This window comes from Eschrichtius robustus, chromosome 3 (assembly GCF_028021215.1).
Source record: "Eschrichtius robustus isolate mEscRob2 chromosome 3, mEscRob2.pri, whole genome shotgun sequence".
NCBI classification, from domain to species: domain Eukaryota; kingdom Metazoa; phylum Chordata; class Mammalia; order Artiodactyla; family Eschrichtiidae; genus Eschrichtius; species Eschrichtius robustus.
Window position 1 is genome coordinate 37,080,361 of NC_090826.1, and position 13,996 is coordinate 37,094,356.

General features: G+C 50.4%; 2 protein-coding genes, 1 non-coding gene and 1 pseudogene across 3 annotated transcripts in view; 3 read left to right on the forward strand and 1 right to left on the reverse strand.

The window, feature by feature from the left end:
• ARMH1 (armadillo like helical domain containing 1) overlaps positions 1-12,410 on the forward strand; it is an 81,565-nt gene extending 69,155 nt beyond the window's left edge. The window contains exons 18-19 of the mRNA XM_068539747.1: positions 12,113-12,235; positions 12,334-12,410. Of these exons, the coding sequence (XP_068395848.1) occupies positions 12,113-12,235; positions 12,334-12,410 (200 nt within the window). The remainder of the gene's footprint in view (positions 1-12,112; positions 12,236-12,333) is intronic.
• On the forward strand, positions 1,600-3,604 carry LOC137762198 (transcriptional adapter 2-alpha pseudogene; annotated as a pseudogene).
• Positions 4,598-4,713, reverse strand: LOC137763243 (U5 spliceosomal RNA). The gene has a single exon (XR_011073787.1). It is a non-coding gene; the product is annotated as a U5 spliceosomal RNA (small nuclear RNA).
• Positions 12,411-12,796: 386 nt separating the features above from the next.
• LOC137761026 (armadillo-like helical domain containing protein 1) lies at positions 12,797-13,577 on the forward strand. Its single transcript, XM_068537932.1, has 3 exons — positions 12,797-12,838; positions 13,130-13,211; positions 13,286-13,577. The coding sequence occupies exons 1-3, from the start codon at positions 12,809-12,811 to the stop codon at positions 13,402-13,404; spliced, it is 231 nt and encodes a 76-aa protein (XP_068394033.1). The 5' UTR covers positions 12,797-12,808; the 3' UTR covers positions 13,405-13,577.
• Positions 13,578-13,996: the final 419 nt, after the last annotated feature.

Genomic DNA, 13,996 nt, shown 5'->3' on the forward strand with positions numbered 1-13,996 from the left:
CACTATACATTTATTTTCCCCCAACTTTTTATTCCCAAAAGTTCAAAACTACAAAAAGTTGAAAGAATGAGTACCTATGACACATTTTCTTTCTCTCTTTCTGTTTACTGGGCTATTAGAAAGTTTCCGATAGCATGACATTTCACTACTAAATATTTCACATTACGTGTCTATAAGAATAAGGCCGTTCTCCCACATAATTACTATATCATTATTGTGGTAGTGTGAGTCATAGCCTCCAAATACATCCGCATCCTAATCCCAGGAACCTGTAGATATGTTACTTCACATGGTAAAAGGGATTTTGCAGGTGTGATTAAGGATCTTGAGATGGGGAGATTCTCCTGGATTATCTAGGTGGGCCCCAGGTAATTACGAGGGTCTTTATACGGCAGGAGGATCCAGAGTTAGTTAGGAGATGACACGACAGAAGCAAGAGATTTGGAGTGCAAGGAAGGGGTCACAGGCCAAGGAATGAAGGCAGCTTTCTAAAGGCAAGGGAACAGATTCTCCCTTGAAGCCTCTAGAAAAGAATGCAGCCCTGTCCACACCTTAATTCTACACTCCTGACCTCCAGAACTGTAAGAGAATAAATTTGGGTTGTTTTAAGTCACTAAGCGTGTGATAATTTGTTACAGCAGCAAGAAAACAAATACAATTATTAATTCAATACTGTCATGTGAAACAGAGTACATATTAAAATTTCCACAAAGGTACCAAAAGTGTACCTTCTGCTTTCTTCCTGCCTTCCTTTTCTTGGTGTGTTAATTGGGTTTGGTCCAGGATCCAGTTAAGGTTTGTATATTGCATTTGATTGTCATGTAGTATAGGCTTTTTTTTTTTTTGTCTGTCTAATTTATGCATTGTATTTATTTTGGGCTGTGTTGGGTCTTCGTGGCTGCGCGCGGGCTTTCTCTAGTTGCGTGGAGCAGGGGCTGCTCTTCGGTGCGGTGCGCGGGCTTCTCACTGCGGTGGCTTCTCTTGCTGCCGAGCACGGGCTCTAGGCGCGCGGGCTTCAGTGCTTGTGGCACGCGGGCTCTAGAGTACAGGCTCAGTAGTTGTGGTGCCCGGGCTCAGTTGCTCCGCGGCATGTGGGATCTTCCGGGACCAGGGCTCGAACCCGTGTCCCCTGCAGTGGCAGGCGGATTCTTAACCCCTGCGCCACCAGGGAAGCCCTAAGCTTACTTCTAAAGTTAAAATTTACAGCAATTACTTGCTGTCTTGATCCACATTAGAAACTGGAAACTACAGAAAATCTCGAGCATTTCCTTTTCCTTTTCTTTTTTTTTGGCCGCGCCGCGCGGCCTGCTCGGTTTCAGTTCCCCAACCAGGGATAGAACCCGCGCCCTCTGCAGTGGAAGCGTGGAGCCCTAACCACTGGACCGCCAGGGAATTCCTAGGATCTCTTGTTTTTAACAGTTCTAGTTCTAAGGCTAAACTACCTCATCAGAAAGTATATATATAAAGTATGTATCATGGCGCCTGCGCCGCGCGGGAGCCGGCACGCAAGCCCAGGGCGCGCGCGCCGCTGGCGTTTCCTCGGCGCGGAGGAGGGGAATGAAGTAAGGGGGGCGGGCGGGCGGGCGGGGGGGTCGTCAGCTTTGGTGTCTGTGTTGGCCAGTTCTGAAATCTCCTTGAAGGAGCCCTACACTGAGGAAGATCAAAGCAGCAGTCTTTGCCAACTGGGGAATGGACCGTTTGAGTTCCTTTAGCAATGATCCCTCTGATAAGCCACCTTGCCGAGGCTGCTCCTCCTACCTCATGGAGCCTTATATCAAGTGTGCTGAATGTGGGCCACCTCCTTTTTTCCTGTGCTTACAGTGTTTCACTCGAGGATTTGAGTACAAGAAACATCAACGTGATCATACTTACGAAATAATGACCTCAGATTTTCCTGTTCTTGACCCCAGCTGGACTGCTCAAGAAGAAATGGCCCTTTTAGAAGCTGTGATGGACTGTGGCTTTGGAAATGGCAGGAAGTAGCCAATCAAATGGGCACCAAGACCAAGGAGGAGTGTGAGAAGCACTACATGAAGCATTTCATCAATAACCCTCTATTTGCATCTACCCTGCTAAACCTGAAGCAAGCAGAGGAGGCAAAAACTGCTGACACAGCCATTCCATTTCACTCTACAGATGACCCTCCCCGACCTACCTTTGACTTTGACTTGCTTTCTCGGGACATGGCAGGATACATGCCAGCTCGAGCAGATTTCACTGAGGAGTCTGACAAGTATGCAGAATGGGACTTGAGAGACATTGATTTTGTTGAAGATGACTCGGACATTTTACACGAATTATAAGAGACCATGGATTAATCAACCTTAGAAAGTTTCAGTTAACGGAACGGCGGTATCCCAAGGAAGTCCAAGACCTTTATGAAACAATGAGGCGATTTGCAAGGATAGTGGGGCCGGTGGAACATGACAAGTTCATTGAAAGCCATGCATTGGAATTCGAACCCGGAAGGGAAATCAAGAGGCTCCAGGAATACAGGACAGCAGGCATTACCAACTTTTGTAGTGCCAGAACCTATGATCACCTCAAGAAGACTCGAGAAGAGGAACGCCTCAAACGCACTATGCTCTCGGAGGTTCTCCAGTACATCCAGGACGGTAGCGCCTGCCAGCAGGGGCTCCGCCGGCAGGCTGCCATTGATTCTGGCCTGAGTTCTTCCGTACCAATGGCTTCGAATTCAGGTACACGAAGTGCACCGCCCTTGAACCTCACTGGCCTCCCTGGCACAGAGAAGTTGGATGAAAAAGAAAAGGAGCTCTGTCAGGTGGTGAGATTGGCCCCAGGAGCCTATTTAGAATACAAATCTGCTCTATTGAACGAATGTAACAAGCAAGGAGGCTTGAGACTGGCACAGGCAAGAGCACTCATCAAGATAGACGTGAACAAAACCCGGAAAATCTATGATTTCCTCATCCGAGAAGGATACATCACTAAAGCCTGAGGCTCTCCGGGCCTGGTGGGCCAAAGGACCGTACGGGCATTCTGGAGTTTTGTTTTTGAGCTGAATTCTCCTTGTAGAAAGAGGGGAAGAACCAAGGAAACCTTAAGTTGTATTAATGTCTACTTTCTTCTCCCCCCTGCTTTAAAATACTGCTGTTGTTGGTATTCTGCTGCAGAGTTACGTGCGAGATAAGCTATTATTAACTGTGTGTGGGCATTCATTCCTAACCCCTCTTGTAACTAAAACAAGAACCACAGCACCTCACATCACAGTGTTGGTAGAAATAGAACTAAACCAGTCTTTAGTCCCAGGAGTCCAGCTCAGATCCTTGTACTTGCTTGGGAGGTTGGTTTTCTGATTATCTGTTTTGTCTTCAAACATTACAGACAGATTTAAAATAAAGAGGTTATAGAGAGAGGAAGCTTTCTCTTTCTGTCTGAGGATTCTTTTAAGCTGACAACTTATGTTTATGAGCAAAGAGGAGGAAAATCTCCCCGTGATGGTGTTGTCCCAAACTGCATCTTCAACTTTAATGTCTGGCTTTGTAAGTTGCAGTCTGGCTGTCTAATCTGCAGTAGACTCTTGAGGAGGTGACACTGGATATAAAATGTCTCTGTTATTTTTAGAATTAATGGATTAAAATGTTGTGCTACTTCAAATAAATAAATACATAATAAAATAAACATGTATCACACAAAAATCAACCAACTATACTTCAATTTTTTTGAAGTTTTTAGAAAAGCCAAGTTCCACAAGTGCAGCAGTTAGAACCACAGTCCCAGAGACGTGGGTCTCGCCTGAGGTGCTCACGTACTGCCTTGAAAGACCTTTGCAGACAAATAGGCCCAAGCCTCCACTTGAATTCAAGACCTAACCAAAGCCAGGTTAAGCGGATACTCTACAGCTAGCAGCCGTCTACTGCACGATTGACTTGCTCCGTGCCAGGCCCCGTGCCGAGCACAAGAAGCAGTTCAAGTTCATGCGTGGTGGTCTTCAGCGTGCAAACATAAACCCGAAGCCCTAGGAACAAAGTGCGTTCTGCAGCTCCGTTGAGTATATGCATTTCTGAAAACCGTGGGGCCGCCCGCGCTAAGGACACGGTGGGCGCTTGTCTCGCGTCTCCTCCTCCCACCCGCGGGTGCCGCCTTCCTCTAACCAGGGTCAATATCACCGCCCCACGCTACCACACGACTCCGCGAGCACCAGCTTCACCGTCCACACCAGACCCGCATGTCCGAAGACAACCTCACAGGAACGGAACACCACACCTTGCTCCCACAGAGGAGTCCAGCTGCTTACGAAAATAACAGCCAGAAACCGCAAGCACGGCTCGCCACTGTACTTCACCGGCCTCGCGCCGCCAACCGATGGGACTCCAGGTGCTTGCCCAGGTTCCGAAACCACACGGACATCACGCGCCTCACGGCCGAAACACCAACAAAACAACCATCAAGGGGGAAGACACGACCCACCACACACCGAAAATAATCGCTGGACAAGAACAAACCGGGACACGCCGACGCAAACACGACCTGCAACCAACCCAAAACTGCCTTAGCCCCCTTGCCAGAACGGGGAACGCTACCGCCAGACACACCGAAAGACACAACATTCCTTTACTTTTTGTACAAAGTTATTAGCCTTGTGAAAACAAGGCCTCAAAAAATTGACGAGAAACTCGGAATTGTTTCTCTCCACGGAAATCTTTAGTAAAAGGCGAAAGATTTATGCGTTTTGAAGAGAAACCAGAGTGTGGCGTCATAGCCTCTCACACAGTCCTCGGCTAACGGTAAGTCCCAAGTCACCAATGGTAACTATTTACCCGCAAACAACGAGTGAGTTCTGCCATTATTTCAGACAATTCTCTGAAAATATCCTGAGTTCGAGCGGGGGCGGGAGTCAAAAGAAATACAAGAATCTAGCCTTTTGAAAGTAGGCAAGACCCTGAGTGCAATGCATTGTGGGTATGTAAATGAAGCCCAGTCACCAACCTCGCGCTTCGGCAAATGCCTTCGTTTATTAGTTTTCCTGCTCGGTCTAGAGCCACCACCAGGGGGCGGAGCAGAAGCCAGATAGGAATATAGTCGCCGAGTCCAACCAGAAAGTCTGTTTTTTTGTTTGTTTTTGTTTTGTTTTTAAGATAATTTCACAGGTTGGGGCAGATTTCCCTTTATTTTTTTAGTCTTCTTTTTTTTTCTTTTAAGTTTTATTTATATATTTATTTATTTATTTTTGGCTGTGTTGGCTCTTTGTTGCTGCACGTGAGCTTTCTCTAGTTGCCGCGAGCGGGGGCTACTCTTCATTGCGGTGCGCGGGCTTCTCATTGCGGTGGCTTCCCTTGTTGCGGAGCACGGGCTGTAGGCGTGCGGGCTTTAGTAGTTGCGGCACGCGGGCTCTAGAGCGCAGGCTCAGTAGTTGTGGCACACGGGCTTTGTTGCTCCGTGGCCTGTGGGATCTTCCGGGACCAGGGCTCGAACCCGTGTCCCCTGCATTGGCAGGCGGATTCTTCACCACTGTGCCACCAGGGAAGTCCCAGAAAGTCTGTTTTATTTTATTTTATTTGTTTTAAGGGACGACATTTATTCCTTTTCCAAATGTTACAGTAAGACCAGGGGGAAGAAAATGGTCTTAGCCGTTAGAAAAAAAAAAAAAAAGTGCAAATCTGGGGTTTGGCCGTTAAAAGTTATTTACAACAATGTGGGGGGAGGGAAGACAAGAAGTTGTTTCACATTACAGACCTCCCCCCAACCCCAAAGCTTAATACTTGCTTACAAGTCAAAAAAGAAACACAGTTGATTCACAAGCTGGAGGTTGCAACTTGAGTAAGACATTTAGAAAAACCTAGACGAGGGCAGTGTCCTCCCCCGCCCAGGTGCCACTGTAGGCACAGCACGAGAGACTACAAACAACAGGGCAAGGTGGACACTCAGGGTTTGGGAGTGTAGGCAACCCCACCTCTGGCTCAGGGATTTGGGGAGTAAACATAACCTACTTGGAGAAGAATTGGGGAAGACAACCAGCAAACTGCCTTCTGCGCGGCTGGGGACAGGGAAGGAGGTAGGGCCAGGGGCAGGAGAATTTCACATCACTAACCTAACTTGGGAAACTGCAAGGGACCATCTTTAACTGGCCTTAAGAGGAAGAGCAGATGGATGATGGTGTTGCCGCAATATCAGCTTCCCTGTGCACCAATGCCGAACAGAAATACGGAGACAGAGATTTTGGAGGAAGAGAGAGATGGCTTCATTTTTCTGCCAGGCAGAAGGGAAGACACAGCAGGCTAGCGCCTGAAGAACTGTGCCCCCATCTCCTTCGGGAATCGGAAAAGATTTTATACGTGGGGCTCGCAGTCTGGGATATATGATAAGGATCAAAGTCGTGAAGGTCTTGCATTCTTCTTCTTCCTGCGTTATTTCAAAACAGTCACTGCTGGCATCAGGCAGCCCGGTAATTGGGTCGGTTTGTCTCTGGGCTGTTGGCCTGCGACCTTTTTTCTGAAGTGCAAATGCTACAGGGGGTGATTTGCTACAAGGCAGTGCAGGATGTAATTCACATAGTGTTAAAGAGTCATAGGTTCGGGGTGGCACAGTGGTTAAGAATCCACCTGCCAATGCAGGGGACACGGGTTCGAGGCCTGGCCCGGGAAGATCCCACATGCCAAGGAGCAACTCAGCCCGTGTGCCACAACTCCTGAAGCCCGCGCGCCTAGAGCCCGTGCTCTGCAACAAGAGAAGCCACCCAATGAGAAGCCCGCGCACTTCAACGAAGAGTAGCGCCCGCTCGCCGCAACTGGAGAAAAGCCCGCGCGCGGCAAGCAACAAAGACCCAACGCAGCCAAAAATGAAAGTAAATAAATAAATCTATTTTTTTTTTTTTTAAAGTGATTCAGTGGGGAATTCCCTGGCGGTCCAGCAGTTAAGACTCAGTGCTTTTTCTGCCGCGGCCCAGGTTCGATCCTTGGTCGGGGAACTAAGAACCCACAAGCCGAGTGGCACGGCCACAAAAAAAAAAAAAAAAAGTGATTCAGTGAATAAATCTTCATTTTGCCAAGGATCCCCATACATCATCAAGGAGCAGACACATAATCAGTGAAGGCTCAAGCATTTAGTGCAACGTGAAGAGGCAGAACCAGGGCGTTGTCTCCTGGAGCGCTTGGTCCCATGTGGGCAGAGAATGCCATTGGTGGTCAGGGAAATTTCACTAAAATATCCTCATCCATTCATTTTTTTACCCTGAAGGTTCACCTAGCCACTTCTTGCCGCAGGAAAAGCTATCTGAGGCACAGGTTGGCATTTTTTCCAGGGCATCCTGGCACTAAGGTGCCACCAGCTTGTGCCTGGGAAGAGCCCAGCTACTACTGAGAGCTGTGCTGCAGCTGACCAGGCCCCTATAGTCAGATATGAGGAGGAGCCAACCACTCAGACCCCAAAACCAAGCAGCACTAATTCAAGAAAAAGGAAGAAAAGGTTTCACAACCAAACAATAAAAGAACAAGTGAGAAAGACTTGGGGACTGCAGGCACCAGGCCATAGCTGCCAAGTGGCCGGAGGCATCCCAGGCTGCATTTTTATCCAGGTGGGAGAGTGTCTGGGTGAAGACGGGGAGGCTCAGTGTCCTGGTCCCTTTGCCTCCACAGGGTTGCTGGCTCTGTGATTCCAAATTAGAACCATATCTGAGCAATAAGAGGTTGGGGTAGGGTGTAGTTGGGATTATGAGGGCTACCCCAGGAGACCTGGATGAAAGAGAAAGTGCAGAAGCAGTGGCCAGCTGTTTCTGAATCAGGTTGGCCCACAGAGGAAAGGGGCTGTCCCAGAGGCCTGTCCCCAGGGTACCAGGCACTGGAAGGGGTGGCACCAGACATCCTTGAGGATCTTCCTCGTGGGAGAGTAGCTCTTTGATTCTGTGATTGGGAAGAACAGGCTGAGACCAACTGGGGTTCATTCCAGGAATGCAAGGCTGGTTCAATACCCCAGAGTCAACCAATTTTACCTACCAAACTAACAGACTAAAGAAGGAAAATCACATTATTGTGTATCAATCGTTGCAGAAAATGCGTGTGACAAAATTCAAAACTCATTCGTAATTTAAAATTCTCAGAAAAATAGGACTAGAGAAGAGCTTCCCCGGGAATTCCCTGGCGCTTCAGTGGTTAGGACTCCACACTTTCACTGCCAAGGGCCCGGGTTCAGTTCCTGGTTGGGGAACTACGATCCCACAAGCCATGCGGCACGCCGGGGAAAAAAAAAAAAAAAACAAGGAAGAAAAAGAAAGGGTGAGAGAAGAACTTCCCCAGCTTGATAAAAAGCATCTACAAACAAAACATCTACAGCTAACATTATCCTTAAGAACGAAAGACTGAATGCTTTCCCCCTAAATTCAGGAACAGAGCCACTGTGTCTGCTAAAGGATTACTTCTAGCAAAAGAAAAATAATCCTAGGAGACAATTCTCTACAGGTCTTTCACGTTTCTGCACACCTTGTAAATGAAATACTTACTGTTCTTTGTTCCAGACTATCTTTTCAAGGATGTTTGTTTAGCAAACAGCTTTGGAAAATAAAGATAGTTTCGGGACTTCCCTGGTGGCGCCGTGGTTAAGAATCTGCCTGCCAATGCAGGGGACACAGGTTTGATCCCTGGTCCGGGAAGATCCCACAGGCCACGGAGCAACTACGCCTGTGCGCCACAACTGCTGAGCCTGCGCTCTAAAGCCTGCGAGCCACAACTACTGAGCCCGCGTGCCACAACTACTGAAGCCCGCGCGCCTAGAGCTCGTGCTCCGCAACAAGAGAAGCCACCTCGATGAGAAGCCCGCGCACCGCAACGAAGAGTAGCCCCCGCTCGCCGCAACTAGAGAAAGCCCGCGCGCAGCAACGAAGACCCAGTGCAGCCAAAAATAAATGAATGAATAAATAAATAATAAAGTCCATAAGTTAAAGAGAAAGAGAAAAGAAAAGAAAGATAGTTTCCCCTTTAGAGCAAAGGGCAGGCATGCTTACTGAGTGCTATATAACATTCAGGTTCTCTGAAATCAGGGTTCCTCTTTGTAATAAAATCCATTGCATAAGCAGGCATTCGGCTGTGTTACTCCCATGGGACTTGGGGGCAAAGGGAACTGACGCAAAAAGAGAAAACCCATATAATCAATATGAAGACCATAAAAGGAGACATCATTATAGATGGTGCATTCGTTAAAATCATTTTGTTAATGGCATAATGAAAACTTCTTGCAATATGTTTGAAAATTTAGGTGAAAACAGCGAGAAAACATAATTTACCAAAACATACTCGAGAAGTAGAAAACCCAAACTGTCCTCTAACCATTGAAGAAAATGAATCAGTAATTCATTTTTTCCAGAAGATCAGAAGCTTCAGAGAATTCTATCAAACATTCAAGAAAAAATTCTAGTCTTAAACTCTTCCAGAGATTAGAAGAAGATAGTACATCTTTTCCAAAACTCCCTTTCACGGATTTTCCTGGAGGAGTGGCCGTAGCACAGGAATAGACAGCAGTCTTGGAGAGTTACAATCAGTTAAGGAGAGAGTGGCAAGTGTAGCTAAGTGTACTCTGGTCTCTCTTCAGATCACTTGTCCTTTTTTTTCTCTTTCGGCTGCGTTGGGTCTTCGTTATGGTGCGCGGGGTTCTCGTTGCGGTGGCGTCTCTTGTTGTGGAGCGCTGGCTCAGCAGTGGAGGCACGCGGGCTCAGTAGTTGTGGCTCGCGGGCTCTAGCGCGCAGGCTCAGTAGTTGTGGCGCACGGGCTTAAGTTGCTCCGCGGCGTGTGGGATCTTCCCAGGCCAGGGCTCGAACCCGTGTCCCCTGCATTGGCAGGCGGATTCTTAACCACTGTGCCACCAGGGAAGTCCCAGATCGCTTGTCTTGTACCTTTTACTAAAGATTTTGTGGAGGGGAATTTTGTGGGAGGTTGCCTTCTCATCTAAGAGGGAAAGTTTCCAATGTTTCATCTGTTAGGTATGACCTTTGCTATAGTTTTTTCTAGATAGCTCTTACCACACTGAGATTCAGTTTTTTCAAACTTTCTTTCTATTAAGATGATTGCATTGTGCATTCCTAGATGGCACATTATTCCTTTTACATACTGCTAGACTCAATTTGCTAATATTTTGTGTAGAGTTTTTGCATCTGTGTTCACGAGTAAGATTGCTATATAACTTCTCTAGAGCCTCACTTACAGCTGGGGGCAGGGAATCAGAGAGCCCAGTTCCCAACCTACGACTTAAACTTGGAACTGCTTTCTAAAACAACAGGTTGGCTGTATCTTCTGTTTCTTAACTAGGAACCTCTTTATATTTCTACACATCAGCCATTTGTCTTTGAAAACCCACACACTTACCCTTATTTAAGTAAAACCTCAAAAGGTTCCACTACCAATTCTCAAGTGTTTCTCTCCACGAAAGTCTTTGCCAAGACACAAAAGATTTCATTAAACTGGGGAGAAATGTGTATGTGTGTACCATGCATGCCCATCCTCCCATATACTCGTTGGTCCCCCAACGTTTGTGGTGCCTTTGTACCTACCAACGAAAGCCTTTCTTCCATTGTAGAGAATTACCCCTAAACGTGTTCTTACTGGGTAAAAGCTCCTGACAAGAAAATAAAAGGTGGGACTTCCCTGGTGGCGTAGTGGTTAAGAACCCACCTGCCAACGCAGGGGACACGGGCTCGAGCCCTGGTCCGGGAAGATCCCACATGTCGCCGAGCAACTAAGCCCGTGCGCCACAACTACTGAGCCCGAGTGCCACAACTACTGAAGCCCCCGCGCCTAGAGCCGGTGCGCCACAACAAGAGGAGCCACCGCAAGGCGAAGCCCGCGCACCGCAACAAAGAGTAGGCCCCCTGCTCGCCACAACTCGAGAAGGCCCGTGCACAGTAACAAAGACCCAACGCAGCCATAAACAAATAAATCGATTTTTATTTTTAATTTTTTTAAAAAGAAAATAAAACATTAATTTCTGTTTTTCAAACAGATAATACTGTTAGTATTTCTCACGTAGTCTACACCGCATTCTGGTATGCAGATGAGCTAGTCAGGGAAACAACTTTGCCCTCGAAGTAAGTGGAGAGGCCAGCAGCACTTGACTCTGCAGCTGGGGGGACAGCTCATTTCCAAGCCCTGTCTTCCATGCAGCAAGCACTTGTGTTTACCCGCTGTCCTTTCACACCGCATTACCTGCCCCCTTCCAGCTCTGCCTGCCTGGGGTTCTTTTCTCTTTACAAAAATATTCAGTCCTCTGCCATCTTCCCAGGCTCTGCCACAGCCCACCCACCCCTTTTATAGCACTTGTCACCAAACTGTTCGCCGGGCCCAAGAGGCGTCCTATGCAGATTTGCCGAAAGGCTGAGTCAATGCTAGATGGAATGAATGACTGCGAAGCAGCTACAGAGAATGCCCTCTTTAAATGCTAGTCCCCTCCTCCTTCCTAACCGAATCTGTCCCTCCTTTTGCTTCCACCACTTCCTAGCTGTGGTACCTTAGGCAAGTGCTTTACCTCTCTGTGCCTCATTCCCTCAAATGTCCAATAGGGATAAGTCATCATGCTATTGCAAAAGGAAGCTCGTTGGTCACAGGGATCGTCACTGGGACACTGAACGGAGAGCCCTCAGCACAGAGCCTAGGCAAACAGGGCCTCAATAAGGGTTCGTCAGAAAGGAAAGTTTCTCTAAACTGCTGTCTACCTTGCCTCCTTTCTCATTTTCTGCTACACATCCCCACCCACTTGCTCTGTCTCCCTCTCACCCCTTGTCTTTCCCCATCCTGTCTCCCTTTGAAGACCCGCGGTCCTTCCCTCCTCCACGAAACCTTCTAGATTCCTCAGAGCCCTTTGGCGGCCCTACCTCTGTGGGGCCTCCAGCTCTTTTCAGCCTCTCAGCCTCCAACCCTTCTTCCTCCGGCTCTGGCTGGTTCTGTGAGTCCCAGGGGGCCTCGGCCTCCTCCTCCCTCTCCCCTTTAACCACGAGCTCCAGAAGGGCAGGACTGAGGGGTCGCCGGCCCAGCTCCCCCCACGCCTGGCACAGTGCTGGCCAGTAGCAGGTGCTAAGAAAGGTCGATAAAGACTTGGGGGGGAGGGGGTGCTGCTTCCTTGCGAGGGTGGGGAGTGGAGCGGCGGGCCTCTCCAGCGCCCCTGCCTTCCCCAGCCATCGAGCTGATCAAGGACCTGGTCAACTACGACGTGTGCCCGGCGCTGCTCAAGGGCCTCGTGGCGCTGCTGATACCGTCCTTCGAGGAGACCGGCAAACAGCAGTCCCAGATCGTCAGCGGTAGGGATCCGCTGGGGTCGGGGTGGTGGACCCCGACGGGGCAGGGTGGAAGACGAGGGCGAGGGGTCCTCCAGCCTCACGGCCACTCCCTCTTGCAGACTCTTCGGTTCTGCAGCTCACCGCCCACCTGCCGTTGTTCTTGCAGCAGGCCGCGGCCGCCAAGGCCATCGGGTAAGCGGGCAGCAGGTAGTGGGCGGATGCGGCAAGCCAGGCCCGGCGCTGCCCCGCGGGCCCCCAAGAGCGCTCCGGCCGCCCGGAGGGTCCCACGGGGCCGCCGCAGCCCGCATCCCACCCCCACCCCACGCCACCCCCGCCCAGGATCCTGGCGCGAGGCAACACGAGCCTAGCCGAGGAGATGCTGCACCTGCGCGTGGTGCACAGCCTCATGGCCGCCATGGGCAACACGGACCACAGCAACAGCCAGCGGCAGGCCAGCCTCACGCTAGAGGTGCGCTGGGCGGCCGGGCGGCGCGGCGGGCACAGCGCGTGGGCACGGCAGTCACGCCCCCTCGCCCGCCCACGCAGTACTTTGTGCAGTTATTCCCGGTGGTGGAGGAGCACGTGCGCAGGTCCATGGGGGAGGAACTCTACAAGCTCTTCCGTGTAAGTGCTCCCGCCCCGCCGCGCCCCGCGGGACGGAACAGTGCCCCTGTGCACACCCCAGCGCACGGCCCCTCCCCTTGTACACCCCACACACAGATCGGCCTCGGGGCCGGCGGCGGGGGGGCCTGCCCTGGCTTGGGCCTCTCCGCCTGGCACCCTTCCGTCCCCTTTCCTGCCCTTCCAGTCAGGCTAAGGGCCTGACCGCAGCCTGCAACCTCCGTCTGCCCACGCCCAACTCCGAGTCCAGGCTGCCCTGGCATCCAGCCCAGTTCCCCTTGCTCCTGTCCTCAGAGCAACGCCGAGGACTTGTACGTGAAAATAGATAGCATTCAGGCGGACATCTTGGCGGCCAACAGAGTCAATGTCACCAAAGGTGAGTGGGGTGTGAGGGGGCCTGGAGCAGAGGTGCGGCGGCACCCAGACTCAGGCTCACCTCCCTGTCCCCAGAGCTGTATCTCAGTGGCCTCTCCGACAGCACCGTGAGCTTTTACTTTGGCCATTGTAATCGGGGTCAGGTGGCCTACATCACACACTTCCAGAAGGAGGCTGTGGAAGAAAAGGAGTAACAGAGGCTCCAAGGCAAGCCAGGAAGCCAAGGCTGTGTGGCAGGGAAGCCTGGCAGAAGGAAGGAGCCAGGGCCAAGCCCCGGTTGACTCCTCTTGGCCCTTGGTGGGAGGCTGGGGTTCTGCCCGCCAGAAGGGGAAAAGGAGAGCTGGCTGGGAAGGGTTCAATACACAAACAGTCTTGCTATCTATCTGGCGTCCGTGTGTGGAGGGCGGAGGGAGATCTAGTGAGAGTTATGAGGATGGGTCGGGGTGCCCCTGCTCACCAAGGAAAAAAGCTGGTCTGAGGGGAAGGACCACCAACGTCGTAGAAGATTCAAGGGCACAGCCTGAGGAGCGGGCCTTACCTCAGCTCCCTGCTGGCCCCTGCGCTCTCCCCTCCAGGACACCACACCCACCTGGTCTTTCTCCTGCCTCTCCGGTTGCTTCCTTTCATTCTCTTTTGCTGATTCCTCCTCTTCAACCCAGCCGCCTTCAAGGTGGAGTGAGGCAGGACTCTGACCTGGAGCCTCTTCCCTACGTTTACACCCTGGTGATTCCATTACTTTAAATACCACTTCTGTGCAACGACTCCCACATTTCTATTTCCAGCTAA

Excerpts from the sequence above, each read along its gene's own strand:
- LOC137761026 (XM_068537932.1), top strand. The coding sequence starts at position 12,809 with ATGGGGGAGGAACTCTACAAGCTCTTCCGT. Across the intron at positions 12,839-13,129 it reads AACTCTACAAGCTCTTCCGT|AGCAACGCCGAGGACTTGTA; the intron begins GTAAGTGCTCCC and ends TCCTGTCCTCAG. Across the intron at positions 13,212-13,285 it reads CAGAGTCAATGTCACCAAAG|AGCTGTATCTCAGTGGCCTC; the intron begins GTGAGTGGGGTG and ends CCCTGTCCCCAG.